The following is a 17,500-nucleotide window of genomic DNA, read 5'->3' as shown; positions in this document are numbered from 1 at the left end:
TAATATGATCTCGAAGTGGAACATTATTAATAACTCTTACAGCTTGGTTTTGCAGCTTTACCAATTGTGATACTGGAGCTTCGTAATTATTACCCCACAGAATGCAGCCGTAGTTTAAATAGGGGTAGACAAGTGTGTAGTAGATACTTATCAAAGACTGCTTTGTTACATGTCGTTTCAGCTTTGCGATGATATTTACACTTTTGCTGATTTTACTACTAATATGGTCAATGTGATCTTTCCAAGACAAAAAGCAATCAAGAACTAATCCTAAGTATTTAATGTTGTACGACTGCTCAAGATATTGGTCGGCAATTTTTAAAGGAGGGTGTAAGTTAGAATTAACTTTCTGTCTCGGTTGGAAAACTAAGTATTTTGTTTTACTTAAATTCAAAGTTAATCTGTTAGAACAAAGCCATTCATAAATTGCTGGCAATTCAGAATTTATTAACTGTAGCAATAACTCTAGTTCCTTACCAGCCACAGTCAGCGAAGTATCATCGGCAAATAGTCGTATGGAAAAGTAGTTAGTTGCATTAATAATATCATTTATATAAACTAGAAAAAGAACCGGACCTAAGATCGACCCATGGGGTACTCCTGAGTTTATTTCTAGGAAGTCAGATTCAACGCCATTAACAAACACTTTTTGCTTCCTTTTGTTTAGGTAAGATCTAAACCACTTGTTTTCAATGTCTCGTATACCATAAACGTCAAGTTTTGATAATAGGATATAATGGTTGACCATATCGAATGCTTTACTTAGGTCTAGAAATATGGAAATGGCATAATTTCCTTCGTCAAGGGCTTTTGTTATTTCATCTATAAGGTCTACCAAGCAGTCAACCGTGCTCATGCCAGATCTAGTGCCATATTGATTTGGTACCAAAATATCTTCATAGGTGAGATAAAATGATAATTGGTTAAGAACGCATCTCTCAAAGATTTTACTTAGTGCTGAAAGGACTGATATGGGACGATAGTTATTGCATGAAGAACGAGAGCCTTGTTTAAAGATTGGTATAACTTTGGCAATTTTCAAGTTATCAGGAAATATGCTATGTTTAAGTGACAAATTTATGATATGTGTCAGCGGTCGAAATATTTCAAGTGCAGCAGAGGATAATAAGAGCGGATGTACGTTATCATAGCCAAAAGATTTCTTTGTGTCAATACTTTCTAATAGTAGATAAACCTCGGTTTCATTTACTTGAGCGAAGCGAAAGGTTGATTTTTTCCTCTTCATATAGGTTGAGTAGTGGCGATCTGCTTTTGGCAGTTTCAATGCAAGTTCAGTCGGAACATTACAGAAGTACCTGTTAATAGCATTTGATATTGAAGATGGATGCTGGAGATCTTTATCCTTAACTTTCAGATTGTCAATGTTCGAGGATGGCCGCTTTTTATTGATTATAAGGTTAACATTATCCCACATTTTTTTTGTTTTTGCGGAGTCCTTAAGTACACTATCGTAGTATAAGGTTCGAAGGGCTTTATTAATTGAGACAATCCTGTTTCGATAAATTTTATATTTTTTATGATAATAAATATTTTGAGTTGTCAACCATTTTTTATAGAGCTCGTTACGAACTTTGATTGATTTTCTCAATCCTTTCGTCATCCACGGCTTGTCGGACGTATTTTTTATATTAATCGATTTAAGCGGTGCATGTGCATTGCTAATGCTATTGAAAGTATGACGGAATCTAGTTAAGCTTTCGTTTACATCATAGCTCTTGTATACTGTTGTCCAATTAGCATTCCTCAATGCTTTTTGGAAAGCAATCTTATCGAACCTTTTAAAATCTCTAATTTCAATTTTATTGGGGAAGGGACTTTGCGTAGGGTCATACGAAAGAGTAAAAACTGGCAAATGATCAGCTATTTCTAGGGCAATGCTACCACTAGTACTTGAAGACACAAAGTTAGAAAGAATGTGGTCTATACAACTTGTTGTTGACTCAGTTACGCGCGTTGCTTCGAGGATCAAAGGATTAAAGCCTTCTGAATAGATCAAGTTGAGGTATTCTTTTGCTATTGTACTCTTGACGAGTGTATTGATGTTGAAATCACCTAAGATCAGACACTTTTTCTTAGACAAAAGGACAGAAATTCATCAATGAAATCGCGTTGGGACCTACTGGGAAGGTTATAAATAACGCCAATAAGCAAGTCTTGCGTGTCAACCCAGATATTTTCAACACCAGCTAATTTTAAATCATTTCTCAAATGATATTCAAAGCTTGACTTTAAATATAAAGCAACTCCGCCACCTGTAGAAAACGTGCGATTGTCAGTTATGATATTGTAACCTGAGATTTGCAAGCTGCTTATGTCAACTTGCGGGGTAATCCAAGTTTCAGAACAAGCAAACAAATCTAACTGGAAGGGAAATGAATCCAAGAGATGAATGACATAACTCGTCTAAATGCTTGCTTAGGCTTCTTATATTTATGTGAAGCGCCGAGAGTTGAGGTTTGACAACATGGGAAAGTTGTTCAAGCTCTTCTAATGTAAACATCCCATGGTCATTAAAAGACTGAAGATTTAAATCTGGGTCACATGTGTCGCTTGTCATTTATAGTCACAAAGTTGATTTAGAAATTGCAAAACAAAAAAATACTAACGTAAGTACGAGATAATAATGTCTACATATTCTAACCTGACCATGCAGTTATGTTTTGCGATATAGAGCTCCATCTATGTAAAGTTTTCTGCGAGAGAATCTAGGCTTTTTCCCGTTTTCAAATGCCTCCTTCATAACTTCCTTTAGATTTTTCTTTGCTTCACGATCTTCCCAGATTAGGTCCTCGGAAACCCAAATACCATCCACAAGATCTCGCTTCTTCTGGATAACTTTATACCTCTGTGGACGATACAGGAACTTGCAAATAATTACTCGCGGTTTGTCATCTTTTCGACATATCAAGTTGATTGGATAAAATGTTACTTCAGGACTATGAGGCTAAGAGCTTTCTAACCTCATCTAGCTTTATTCTGTAATTTTGCTCCACTAGTCATTGTGTGTCAAAGAAAATGTTATTCCTAGTATGTCAATGTTCATTAAAAAAACCAGTTAAGACAATTTAAGGGGTCACCTAGAAGTTGTGCCAGCAGACGCCCTTTGGCTCACACGCTCATACGACAAAACAGATCTTTTTCTGAGAGTAAAAACCTGGCTACCAGCCTATTAACCATTTGTCAGAAAGAAAAAAATCCTGTCATCTTTAGAAAATTTTTTTAAACGCATTGCATAAGTGTGGTTAAGTCCAGTAATACAGCACTTTATTCCATATTGTCAACTGTCTTCCAGGAGATTCAAGAAGACATGTGGTTACTAGCAAAGTACTAAACCCAGCTGACATGCTGATCATTTTCAAGCTCCCTCACAACTTCTAAACACCACAAGTTTAAGCGTGCACTCTGAGCCTCTCTGACAGCTTTTGGCGGGGTTAGTATCTGGATCGGTGACCTAAAAAATATACCAATCTGTAACAGAAGGCTAGGACCGAAAATTCTATTTTAACGCTCAAAAAAGCAAACTAATTAACCTACAATCAGTGGCAAAAGTAGTTGGGACGCTTGTGTAAGAATGGGCCTGAAAACCTCTCAGACGTCAGAAACTAAGCATAACTGTCAAAATTCCACTGAAAACTTCAAAATAAAAACTCCCCCCATCCCCCCCCAATCAATGTTGAAATAGACAAGGAAATGTATGTTCACTATTGGCAACATTGTTCTGGGGGGAAGGGGCAATTTTTTCAAACTCAGTAAGAAAACCAACTTCAAATGGTGAGTGTCCCAAGACTTTTGCCACTGATTGTCTATAAGCACCAAAAGGTCATTCATATCATCAGCTTACATAATGCTTTGAAATGAACTCATTTAGAGAAATATAGGGATATTATGGTCTATAAAGTAACATTGTGACCTTGTGGAGCAATAGTCAATAAGTGGGGGGCTGTGCTCATATAGCAATAATACCGTCGGGGGAGGGGTATGGGTTATTACTTTGCATTGGGTTGTATCTTTAGAGGCACATGATGATACCGATAATTCTGTATCCAACGAAATCAACAACTCCTACCATTATCACATGGCGGTGAAAAAGGCAAGACTTTTACTGACACAGAAAAAATTAAAAAAAACATGAAATGAAACGCAGATTCCGGCTGGGTTTGGTAACGCAGAAATAATTTGTTTCTTAAATAATTGGAAACACTCTTTTACTCTTTTATTTGGAGTAGAAAGGGTGATAAAATAGCAAGGAAACAATAGCCCTATTCCAATATGTTTTGCTGCTAGAGACTGGTAGTGAATTTGAATGCAAAAGCAAGGCTTAGGTGCATAGAAAGGATTACCTTTTTGCAAACGTTGGCCGTGTAGAACTTATATTTGGACAGACTTAACTGATTAGAGTGTAATGTGAGGTGCTAAGTTTTCTACCCTATATGAACCATGTGAGCGTTAGCCCTACTGCTTAGGGGCATAGTTTTCAAGATGGACGAGCAATTCAAAGATAGAAATGTTGCTTGGTTGAAAGACTATTTGCCAAATTGAGGAATACAAGTTCCGACCAAGGTCGTGCAAAACGTAAAGCAGAACTAGTAGAGCTCTCCCCAGAAAGCTTTTAAAATGAAATTACCAAAGATCGACGAAGACGACGAAGAAGACTTGGAAGAAAGTTATCGAACAGAACCTGGAAACCAACAAAGGGATGTCTTCCACAACCTGAGCTTATCCAGAACTGGTTCTATGATTTCTCTGGTATGCCTGAATTCACTTTTGCCGACCTCTATATGTATTTCATTGATTCTGAGGAAGAATACAGGGCAGAAAATCGTAAATCTTTCAAAAGCTTGCAAGGGTAGGGCGTTACTTAACACAGAAACGGAACAGAACAGAATATGCTGGAATGGAATGAGGTGGAATGACACTGGAAGGAGACGGAATTAACAAAATGGTACCAGAATATTCCGAAACGAGCCGGAATGACACCGGAATAAGGCAGAATGCCACACAACTAAATCGAAACATACGGGAACAAGGTAGTATGACTCTGGAATAAAACTGAATGAGAACCAGAATGAGACGGAATAAACAAGAATGGTACTGGAATATACATTTGTACCGGAGTGAGGCGGGATGACAACAGAATAAGGCAGAATAAAACAGAAGGACACCAGAATCAAGCTGATTAGCGTCGACCAGGATGACAAGGAACAAAAAGTAATTTTTATCTCTCTAGACTGTGAATGAATAAGTGTTGCAGAATAGAGAGACTAACAAAAAAAAAAACACAGTTTACATTAAAGGGGAAGTACCAAGGCTTGCCGAACGAGTTCATATGTTGTCACAAGTCTTCATGTAAATATATTATCAACGATTGATCTTTTTTCTGTGCTTCTGACTTCTTTCTTCGATTAAGGAAACACTGTGTTGAGGTTCGATGGCATTATTGCCAATAATCGGGAAGAGAAAAGAGTCTTCCAGCTGTTTCCATGAATCTATTTCCGCATATCTCCATCACGTGTGGTCATGGGAAGCTGGCAAGCAGCAATGGTAATTAGTTTGTGTGTTTCACTGAACTTAATTGTGATTGGTTAATACACAATTGACCTGTCAGAATGAAATAAAAATGTTCACAAGTTTTTTGACTCGCACAGTGAAAGCCGCCACCGAGATCCATGGAGAAAACAATTAGAATAACATTGTTTCCCTTGCTACTGTAATTGTTCACGAAAAAATGTTACTTCCACAACAAATAATTATTCATTTCACGACGGATATACCTGTTCCAAATGTTACAAAAGGCAAAAACACACGAAATTCCCTTGGCGAATCACGTGACCCAAAAAAAGCTGACTGTAACAACACCGAAAATCGGTCGGCACTAACTAAAACACCAAATTTTGGCATTTTCAGGTTCATTCCGGTATATTCCGCTTTATTTCGGTGTCATTCCGCGTCATTCCGGTAGCATTCTTGTTCATTTCATTTCATTCTGGTGTTATTCCGCCTCATTCCGGCATATTCCATTCTGCTCCGTTCCATTCCTGTGTTTGCAGAGAAAGTGTCCCAATTCTTTGAGGAAATAGCAGTAACTCAAAAGCAAGCTGACATGATCTGTGAGAAAACAAAGAACCAGGGCAGACTGATTTTTGGTCAAAGCAGAGAACAGGAAGACTTAGAGGGTCAAACTTTTATCGAATTTGTCACCTTCGGGAGAACACAAACAAGGATAAACGTTTTAAAGAACTTTTTAAATTATCATCCCCTTCCACCAGAAAAGCAACCAGAGCAATTTAGAACGGGGCATGAAAAGGAGAACTCGACATTAGACTTGTACTTTAAAAAGGTTCAGAAAAAGCACAAGGGATTGGTTATTTGCAAAAGTGGCCTTGTTTTAATGTGTCCTGGCCATACCTCGGTGTCAAGCCCAGATGGTATTCGTCATTGCCTCTGCTGTGCAAAGAGGGTAATTGAGGTAAAAAGTCTTTTTTCTAAACGTAGTCTACTCCCTCACATTGCTGCATCTGAATATGTACATAAAGTAGACGGAAAGTATCATCTTAAGAGAGAGACAAAATGGTATTGCCAAATCCAAGGTGAACTTGCTACAACTGGTCTGTTAATGGCAGATTTAATTATTTACACTAACAAGGGAATCATGATTGTTGAAGTGGAGTTCAATAGAGACTTCTGGGGAGCCATGTTAAAGACGTTGACAACCTTTTATAAAGAACACTTAGTGCCAGAGCTGTTGACCCCAACAATACACAAGCAACTGTCATGAACTATATCTTGTGCATGCATTTACTTAATTCATGAATTTATGCATTCTGGAATCCTTATGCGATATAAGGCGGGATTGCTGTCATAATTTTGTTAGCGAACGGGACTGGGGGCGTGATGCCCAATGAGTCTTTTGGTCGGGATGAAACGAGCTTCATAAGACTAACCACGAACAATGTATTTTCACAAGTAACTGTCAACTTTATTGTAAATTTTTGCTCGTGAATTTGTGTGGTCTGGAATCCTTTTGCCATATAAGGCGAGATTGCTGTCATAATTTTGTTAGCAAACAGGACTTTGGGTCCCAATTTGCCAAGAGCTGAAACCTAATTCTTTACCAGAAAAAAAAAAAACACTCATGTTGAATCATTTCCAAGCGAATTTCATCCTGCTGGTTCTTTCCAAAGTTACCACCACAGTTAGAGGCTACGATTTCCTCTTTGGTAAACAGAAGTTGCAACAGCTTCAGGGTCAACAGGGTGCCTTTTCTCACTTAGCTGTATGGCCTGCATTGTCTTGCCAATCAGGTTTTGCGGAATCCCAAAACTCACGAGGTTCTTGGGGGTCACAGAGAGAGATGCTCTTTCATAGGCTGGCGCGGGTTGGGGTTAAGGTGTGGAAGACACAGCCTGTGTGAAGTTGCGAATTCAGCATCAAGTCCAAATCAGCGTTACAAGCCTCATTGACTGTGGGTGGCAATTGTGTACGTAACGATTCTGCACCTTCAGATACTGCTAGCTGGGGAGAAATACAGTGAAATAAATATGAGCCTTTTTTTTGTTGTAAGCAACCGAAACAGGCACAACAGAAAATCTGCATATGATCAGTAACCAATAACCGATAAAAATACAAAATACTCGCCAATGAACTAATGGCAACATTTTCTTCCAAGGCTGACAGCTGATGTTGTATATCTGTTACGCTGGCACATAACTTTTGGAACTGTGTGGCCATCTGCGTTGATAACCCCGTCAGGGCTTCCTGCATGATTACCAGCATCTAGCATGACACAAAGTCCAAACGCTAGTCATTATATTGGTCGTGTTGCTTACCTAGCAAGAGTCAAGTGTTGTAGAAACAAGTCTGCCACAGGCACTGAATAGTTTTGTTGGTCTTAAGCAAAAAAAGAAAACAGCATAGCTTTCTAAAGTGCGTGTTATATTAGTCTAAGTACAATATAGATCAGTTTGAGTCAGACTTGAATCGTAAGTACTAGAAGAACGGGGAGCCCAGCAGGGGACTGATACGTTTGATTATCGGACTCGCGATCGAACGAAAAAAATTGATATAAACGAACCAGGTGGCTTTCCTAACATGAACACTTTTAAAAACATTGCAATTTCAAAATGGAATGATCTGACTAGGAATGAGGTGAAAATAATTCTATAGGATCATTAAATTACCATCTCAAGATTTCCGTATAAGTTGCATTCTGTTCACGCCGCTGAACATGTAGGTCTGCAAGCTGCTTTCTGTCTCGCTCCTTCGTCAGCTCCTCTTTCGACCGCTTGGCCTTGTCCATCATCTTTTGTGCTGCCTTCTCTCTGCTAGCTAGGTCATTGGCGTGTCGAAGGAGGGACAACTGCAATTGGGGTTTGGCTGGTCTTAACTGGGGATGCAGCAACAGCGACCCAGCTACAGCTGATGTTCTCTCTGCTGTTGCAGCGAATCTCTTACATCTCTCCACTCACCAGTTGTTGTTGCAGTCAGTTTGCTCAGCGAGAAACGCTTGGTATCGGTCTTTTTCTTTGAGCATAACATGGACACTAAGCGGAGTATCTTCATTGTCAGTTGTTGTGGCAGATTCCAGCGTGGCCTTATCGGATGTGGCTAAAAGAATCAAGAAGCTTAAAATTCACTTCCTGACAAGTTCGTACGTGAGTGAATATGTTATAACAAGACGTGCTCTCGCAAGAAAAACTCACCCTTTCTTTGTCTGGACGACCAATCTTCACAAACAAGGACCTTCTACCAGCAGCTGCTCCATTTTAGCTGCGCTTCTTGCCCGGATGTAAATCTTTCTTCTGCGGGCTTTATGTCTGTTCTCTAAACTTTTTGTTTCACGCCATTCCATTTATCTTTGGTAATCCACTGAATAAGAACTTTTTTTTTCATTTTTTTCATTTTTCCCCATGATGTAGAGTTGTTGAATGTTGCGGAAAAATCGCACGCTTGTCTTTATAACTGAGTGATCACAAAAGAACTTTATCATAATTGGGCAAACTACTGCTTGAAAACAAAAAGAAAATTCGAACTGATTTTATTATTTATCACGACAATAGGACTAAAAAAAGTTGTCACAACAACAGAATCATGATTTCACAAGCCTATTCGATCTGTGAAAACAAAGAACAAAGATTTGGTAAGAAACAAATATTGACAAGCTTGACGCTCGGCAATCAAGAACAATGTGAACAATGTGTATGGAAAATTTAAAACAAACTTTCTTGATATCAAAACTTGATACATTTGCTATAACAGACTAGTCTTTAGGCTATCCTGTCTCTGTGGTCAAAGCGGGCCATCATCGCGCCCAACAATTTGATCGACAGTCGTCACTACAAACGTCACAGAAAGATAAGGATGACAGAATTCCATTCACCCTCACTTTCCATCCTCATAATCACGCAGTCAAAAGCATCATTCTTAGTAATTTTAAATTACTCCTAAATGATCCCGAGACTGGTAGAATCTTTTCGCAACCTCCACTTATTTCATTCAAATGCGACAAAAACGTAGGCAACTTTTTAGTTAGAAGCGCGCTCAAAACCAACGAGAAACCCGGCACTTTCAAATGCGCGCGCCCACGATGCAAAACTTGTCTTTTCATTGTTAACACTAGCAAGATATCGGGACCTAAGCGATCTGTTAAGATCACCGATCGTTTCACATGTACCTCCGCAAATGTCATTTATTGCATAACCTGTACGTTATGCAATAAATTATACATTGGTGAGACAGGTAGATGACTAGGTGACCGATTCCGCGAACACCTTCGCGATGTTGAGAAGAATGACAAGGATGCATCTAAGCCAGTCGCTCGCCATTTTAATCTGCCTAACCACTCCAAAAAACACATGGCTATCTGCGGCCTTTCCCTACATCTAGGTACGACGGAAAGCCGCAAGAATCTGGAACAAAAATTCATCTTTCAAATCGGCACCCTTAATCCTTACGGTATTAACGAACGCTTTTCATTTAACTAATATATTCCTACTTTTCACGTTGCCATGTTACCACCAATAGCGTAGCTCCTACTCTACTATAAAAACTACACGTAACCCATAATCCCTCGATTCGCTCTGACGAAGGGCTAACGCTCGAAACGTCAGCTTTTAGAATCTCTGTACGGTGGTCAATTTACATTATCAACTCCGTTGATAAACCAAATTTTTATATACTACTTCCCCACCGACGCAGCACCACAGTTTCTTTAGAAACTACCCCTTCATTCATTTGTATTCAACCGCTGCGACCACTAACCTTGTGTTCTAGTATTTTTTAATCCACAGATTTCTAACAGGAGACCCAAGACGACGATGCCAAGCTTGAAGAAACTCACCAAGGAGCTACGCCAGGAAATCGTAAGTTATCTTTTTCCTTTTCCCACACTTAGCAGTAACTTAGCTTTCCGTTTAGCCACTCTCATTTTCCCCCAAAACTAGGTTTTGTAGTCACATCAACTTCATCGGCCGTTGCCTCAATTCTAAAGTCATTCCTAAAGGTTTTCGCTCAAACTTTCAGGCGTCTACATTCTCTCACTCAAATCATTATCTTCACCAAATTCGATGTGCGCAAAATTCTTTTTCACATAATATTATGAGGATCACAATTAGAGCTATGTGCCAAAAACGAATCGCACTTGACAAACAAATTCTTCATTGCCGCTCCGAACTTTCCAAAATCTGTCCAGCAATTTTAGTACAATCGATTCGCGCTAAAATCCGACAACTTAATTCTGGACTGTTTGACCATTTACACCAAACCAAGACTCTTAAACTTCAACAATTAATAGGTCCGCAAATTACCGACGACACAACATTGCATAACCATAATACCGTTATTACAATTCCAGAAAATCTTCCGCTTACTGACTCAGAGAAATCTGTTCTCAGTAAGGGCCTAAATTTTGTCGCTATTACCAAACGCACCAACGAATTTTCTATTAAGCAAGATGTTGAAAAATTCCTTCGCTGCGTTCAGTTAAAAGCTTTTTTTCACGACAAAGAGGATGATTCGGACACTTCTAATAAAGATATTTTTGAAACACTTCTAGTTCGCAAATCCAAATGGACTCCCCCAGAGGGACAATTTGCCTCTTTAGATTTTTTCACCAAAAAATGCCGTCACGACATTCACAAACTTAAATTCAATCGCAACACTAAATTTTCCAACCTTTCCTCGGAAGAGTGGGCGGCGCTTAAAAATCTTAGTAAACGCAACGACATAGTTGTCAAATCGGCCGACAAAGGCGGCGTGGTAGTTGTTTGGCGGTCCGACCTTTACCAAAAAGAAGCTTTGCGGCAACTTTCGGATACCTCGTTTTATGCCAAAATCCCTAAAGATCTCACTTCCAACAATCAAAAACTTGTCAAAGACACCATTCAAAATCTTATAGTTAATCAAGAATTACCGGACACTGCCACTAATCTCATCATCAACACCCCTAGAACTTCGTGCATTTACTTCTTGCCTAAAATTCACAAACCCAACAACCCAGGTCGACCTATCGTTTCTGCCTGTAGTTGCCCCACCGAACTCATTTCTAGCTACTTAGACAGGATTATGACGCCTATCGTCAAATCTTTGCCATCATACATTAAAGACAGTACACACGCACTACAAATTTTCCGCGATTTCAATTTCTCCGGCCAAGACAAACTTATTTTTACCATGGACATTACATCTCTATACACAGTCATTCCCAACAGCGAAGGTCTTCAAGCACTTAAACACTTTTTCGATCAACGAACTGTCAAAGAACCTAGCTCGGAAACGCTCCTCCGCCTTGCCGAACTAGTTTTAACGCTTAACTGTTTTTCATTCGCCGGCAACTATTACAAACAAATTAATGGTGTAGCGATGGGCACAAGAATGGGACCTAGCTATGCCAATCTTTTTGTAGGATACGTTGAACACCAATTTTTTAATCAGTACAACGGCCCCAAACCTGAACTCTACGGCCGCTACATCGACGACTGCATCCGCGCTATTTCATCCAGCAGAGAAGAACTCGATCAATTTATAACTTCCGTCAACTCTTTTCATCCGGCTCTTAAATATACCTGGGAAATTTCGGAAACTTCATTGGCTTTCCTAGATATCAAAGTTTCTATTAGAGGCAACGTGCTATGTACTAGTGTGCACTACAAACCTACTGATTCACACAGTTATTTGTTGTATTCATCGTCACATCCATCACATGTCAAGAACTCCATTCCTTATTCTCAATTTCTTAGACTTCGACGTCTATGTAGTGATGACTCCGATTTTTCCAGCAAATCAGAGGAGATGTGCCAGTTCTTTGAAAAACGTGACTATCCTGTCTCTGTGGTCAAAGCGGGCCATCATCGCGCCCAACAATTTGATCGACAGTCGTCACTACAAACGTCACAGAAAGATAAGGATGACAGAATTCCATTCACCCTCACTTTCCATCCTCATAATCACGCAGTCAAAAGCATCATTCTTAGTAATTTTAAATTACTCCAAAGACTGGTAGAATCTTTTCGCAACCTCCACTTATTTCATTCAAACATGACAAAAACGTAGGCAACTTTTTAGTTAGAAGCGCGCTCAAAACCAACGAGCAACCCGGCACTTTCAAATGCGCGCGCCCACGATGCAAAACTTGTCTTTTCATTGTTAACACTAGCAAGATATCGGGACCTAAGCGATCTGTTAAGATCACCGATCGTTTCACATGTACCTCCGCAAATGTCATTTATTGCATAACCTGTACGTTATGCAATAAATTATACATTGGTGAGACAGGTAGACGACTAGGTGACCGATTCCGCGAACACCTTCGCGATGTTGAGAAGAATGACAAGGATGCATCTAAGCCAGTCGCTCGCCATTTTAATCTGCCTAACCACTCCAAAAAACACATGGCTATCTGCGGCCTTTCCCTACATCTAGGTACGACGGAAAGCCGCAAGAATCTGGAACAAAAATTCATCTTTCAAATCGGCACCCTTAATCCTTACGGTATTAACGAACGCTTTTCATTTAACTAATATATTCCTACTTTTCACGTTGCCATGTTACCACCAATAGCGTAGCTCCTACTCTACTATAAAAACTACATGTAACCCATAATCCCTCGATTCACTCTGACGAAGGGCTAACGCTCGAAACGTCAGCTTTTAGCATCTCTGTACGGTGGTCAATTTACATTATCAACTCCGTTGATAAACCAAATTTTTGTATACTACTTCCCCACCGACGCAGCACCACAGTTTCTTTAGAAACTACCCCTTCATTCATTTATATACACCCTGTTTGATTCTAAATTATGTTTGGCTTATGTGCAAGATGAATCGGATTTTTTTCGCAGCTTCAAAATGCACTTCGGACACAAAAATTTCTGATTTTTGGCGCAGCCAAAATGCCTTTGTGACGTCATTAGTGTGTTACATTTCAATGACAGACATGGCGGACAAGCGGAGAAAATGTCTCCCGGGAGGGAGTAAGTTGCAATAACATGGAATGCAACACCAGGACTTTCAATGCATCTGTTCCCCACAAACGAGGTTTCGAGAAACCAGTGGCTTAAGTTCGTGTGTAGACGCCGTGCTGATTTTCGGCCTACAAAGACTTTGGTGCTTTGTTCTGTTCACTTTACTCCAGACTGCTTTACGAGAAGAATTGATTTGATAGATGCAAGTGAAGATGTTGTTGCGATTTTAACACAACATAAAAGATAAGTCCTGGTTCATTCAGTAGGTTTATTGGATTAAAGAGATCGCGCTCTATGACGTCACTAATTACCCTTATTACAACGATTATCTTATTTAGAACACCCTCGCGGGCCGGCAATTAATCTGTACCTTACACATCAATTATACCATTAGTTGTTTATCAAGTAGTTACATTAGTATAAATTATTCAGCGTGCTATTGTTCATTATAAGTCTCTGATATTCTTCAATGCTGCCTTTCGAGCGGCAAGTCTTGACGGGGGTCTCATCTTTTCTTCTTCAGTCCCCAGTTCTTGGGTTTGTCTATTATCCTCATCATGATCGTTTGTTTTGATCTCAAGAGGATAAAGCTTTTCAATGGGTCTCGTAAGTTCTTTTCCTGGGTGTATCTTCACGTTTACATACCTGACTTGACCATCTCTTCCTTGATGAAGGTTTGTTACGATCCCCATTCTCCAGTTTGAACGTGGAAGGTCATCATGTATAAGTACCACATCCCCCCTGGAGACTGGTGTTTGGTGATTTGTGTTGCGTTTACAGTCTTGTTCTTCCAAAACATCCGCATTATCGCTTCATAATATTTAGCTCTCTTAACGAGTTCCTTTTCAGAGCTTGCAAAGGGGTCATAGTCTGGATCCTCTTGAGGATCTTTCGGCGTGTGGTCAGGTAATGTCATCAATCGATGTCCACACAGGAAGTGTGCTGGCGTAAGTGGAGGGGATAATTAAGTCCCATGTAGGAATACGTTAGCGGTCTGCTATTCAATGCAGCTTCAACCTCGATCAGTATGGTGTTTAGTTCTATCATGTTTAGGGAGGCTTTACCGATTGTTTTCTTCAGGCATCTTTTGGTCATTCCTATCAGTCTTTCATAAAATCCTCCCCACCACGGAGCTCTCTCGGCTATGAATTTCCAATGTATGCCATTGTTTGCAAGGAACTTCTGAGTTGAAGTGTGAGAGAGAATTCCGCTATGTAGAGTTTTTAGGTCTTGTGCGGCTGCTTTGAACGTTTTGGCATTGTCAGAGATGATTGTCTCCGGAACGCCTCTTCTGCCTATAAATCGTCTGAATGCTCTAAGAAAGGCTTCAGTTGTTTGGTCTTCAACCAGTTCAAGATGTGTTTCCCTTATGGCAGTACAGGTGAATAGGCATACATAGACCTTGCTCGATGTAGTATTCTTGTTACGGACGTACATAGGACCTGCAAAGTCGATGCCTGTGTGTTGGAAGGGCTGTGACTGTGAGATCCGTTCTTTGGGTAATGGTGGTGTTGGAACAGAATGAAGGTGTGGTCCTTCATGTTTTCTACATATAACGCACTTCGATATGAGCCTTTTAACAAGTTGTCGACCTTGGGCTATCCAGAATTGTTGTCTTATTTGAGTTAATGTGTCCTGAACTCCACCGTGTTTGAGCATTGTATGTGTATGTTGGATGACCAATGAAGTGAATATGCTATTTTTAGGTAACAAAATTGGGAATTTTGTGTCATAGTTAAGGTCTGCATAGTGTAGTCTACCACGACAGCGAAGTACTTCTTGGTCATCGAGGAACAGTCCTAGTTGTTGCATGGTAGCCGGTTGTTTTCACTTCGTTTTCGCCTTTAAGCAAGTGATTTCGCGTTCATAGTATTTTCTTTGGGTTCCTTTTAGTAATGCAAGTCGAGCACCCTGCATTATTTCAGTTGTAATAGTAGACTTTGTGTTCCTTTTTCGCCATATATCTGTGTAGTGAAGGAGTGTGGCCGTTACTCGGATCGCTCTGTTTAAGGTGCTGTACCTCTCTAAGTCTATTGAGTCAAGTATGTTAGGGCTATCTGATTTGACTATTATATGCATTTGTGGACTGTCGATTATGTCTGTGATAGGTTCCTTTTACTGAACTTGTGGCCACTGGTCATTCGGTGCTTTTAGCCACGATGGACCTTCAAACCATAATGCTCTATTCTGATAGAACATCGTTGTGCTTATTCCTCGTGTTATTAAGTCTGCAGGGTTTGAGGATGTGGGACAGAACATCCATTTATGTGTCCCTGTTATTTGCGTTATCTTGCGTATTCGCGTGTGTATGAATGGTTGCAGTCTTTTGTTGGATGAAAGCCACGATAGCACAATTTGTGACTTGCTCCAGTAGACGATTTCGCATTCCTTTCCGAGTTGTAAAGTTTTCGTGATGTACGTTGCTAGGTTGGCTCCTAACAGTGCTGCTAGTAGTTCCAATCGTGGAAGTGTTTGCGTCTTAACGGGTGCGACTCTTGTTTTGGCGATTACGAAGCTTGTTTGCGTCATGTTTCCTGATGTTCCTCGGAGGTATGCAACCGCACCGTAGGCTCGTTGACTGTTATCGCAGAATATATGAAGTTGTTTGCTGGTGATGTTGTCACTGAAATATGGTCTTGGTATTTTGAACATGGACAGGTTTTTAATGTCGTCGAGCCATTTAATCCACTGTCTTTTTAAATCATTCCTTATTTCTTGGTCCCAAGTCATATTTTGTTTCCATATGTCTTGTATCATGATCTTTGCTTTAACGGTGATAGGTTCAACAAATCCGAAAGGGTCGAATATTTTTGAGGCGATGCTTAGGACAGACCTTTTGCTCATCTTTTGTTGAGTAGCTTGCAAAATGTCGTTTATCATGTTATCGAGTGAGAGTGATAGCGTGTCCAGTGTCGCATCCCACTTTAGACCTAGTACTTTGGTTTGCGGATTTTTAGGGGCGCATTTGTCTTCTTTTGCTTTGATGTTAAGGTTTGGTGAGCTCGAATTCCATTCTCTCAGATTCATGCCAGCGTCCTTCAAATATTTTCGTGATAATGTATAGTATTCCATGGCCTTTTCCTGGCTGTCAGCCCCGTCACCACGTTATCCATGTACATTGAGTTGATGAGGTCAGTAGCTATCCACGTATTTGCTTTCATTAAGGGATACTGGATTGTTGCAAATAGGACGCATTGGAACCTATATGCTCGTAAGTTATCTGTATCGGTGGCTGGTTTGTTGATGTCTTTAAGCCAAAGAAATCGCGTGGCGTCTCTAACGTTTGGGTGGAGTTTGATCTGGAGAAATGCCTTCTCGATATCGGCGATGAATGCCACATTGTGTGCTCTGAATCGGAGAAGAATTCCTGTCAGGTCTTGCATTAGGTTCTCTTCAGTGTGAAGACAGTCATTTAAGCTTGGTGAATTGGAGTTTTGCTTTGCTGAGGCGTCATAGACTATTCTCATTTTTGTTGTTGCGCTATCCTCTTTAAACACTGGGAAGTGAGGGATGTAGTGGACGTTTAAGGTTCGCTGGAGACTGGCTAGTCGTTTTACACTGAGGTTCAGGTTGGACAGCAGATCGTTTTTGTTTTCTTTCCACGGCAATGCAACACTATGCCTACCCGAAGTGTCGTTGAATTTGATTGTGTTTTGAAATGTTTACTCGTTTTGATCATCTTGCCAGTGATCAGGCGACCGTACTGGTCGTTTCCGATAAGTATATCCACTTCTGAGTTTCCGATATGTGTGTCCGCTAGTTTTAGACCTTCTAGTTCCGGGGGGAATTTCGAAAGCTTTTATCTTCAGTGGTGGGCAGATTGTAGGAGTTACAAATGCCGTTAATGATGAACTTTCCTTTCCCATATCTAGATTGAGTGAGACTACGTCGTAGTTTCTTCTGGTGGTTTTGATATCGCCAAATGTGGTTACGTCAAGGAGTTCTTTGCGTATAGTTTTGAGGTTTAGTCGGTTCCTCGTGTTTTCTGTGATGAACGTCCTCTGCGAGCCTGTATCAAAGAGA

The 17,500-nt window shown here is 40.1% G+C and overlaps 3 protein-coding genes across 3 annotated transcripts; all 3 read right to left on the bottom strand.

The window, feature by feature from the left end:
- Positions 1-14,392: 14,392 nt before the first annotated feature.
- LOC138001493 (uncharacterized) lies at positions 14,393-15,289 on the bottom strand. Its single transcript, XM_068848109.1, has one exon. The coding sequence runs from the start codon at positions 15,287-15,289 to the stop codon at positions 14,393-14,395; it is 897 nt and encodes a 298-aa protein (XP_068704210.1).
- A 303-nt stretch (positions 15,290-15,592) lies between these two features.
- Positions 15,593-16,504, bottom strand: LOC138001492 (uncharacterized). The gene has a single exon (XM_068848108.1). The coding sequence runs from the start codon at positions 16,502-16,504 to the stop codon at positions 15,593-15,595; it is 912 nt and encodes a 303-aa protein (XP_068704209.1).
- An 11-nt stretch (positions 16,505-16,515) lies between these two features.
- Positions 16,516-16,944, bottom strand: LOC138001491 (uncharacterized). The gene has a single exon (XM_068848107.1). It carries the CDS (start codon positions 16,942-16,944, stop codon positions 16,516-16,518), a length of 429 nt encoding a protein of 142 aa, XP_068704208.1.
- Positions 16,945-17,500: the final 556 nt, after the last annotated feature.

Source organism: Montipora foliosa, chromosome 4, assembly GCF_036669935.1.
Source record: "Montipora foliosa isolate CH-2021 chromosome 4, ASM3666993v2, whole genome shotgun sequence".
Taxonomy (NCBI): domain Eukaryota; kingdom Metazoa; phylum Cnidaria; class Anthozoa; order Scleractinia; family Acroporidae; genus Montipora; species Montipora foliosa.
The sequence above is the reverse complement of the archived record's forward strand: the minus strand, read 5'-3'. Positions and strand labels throughout refer to the sequence as shown.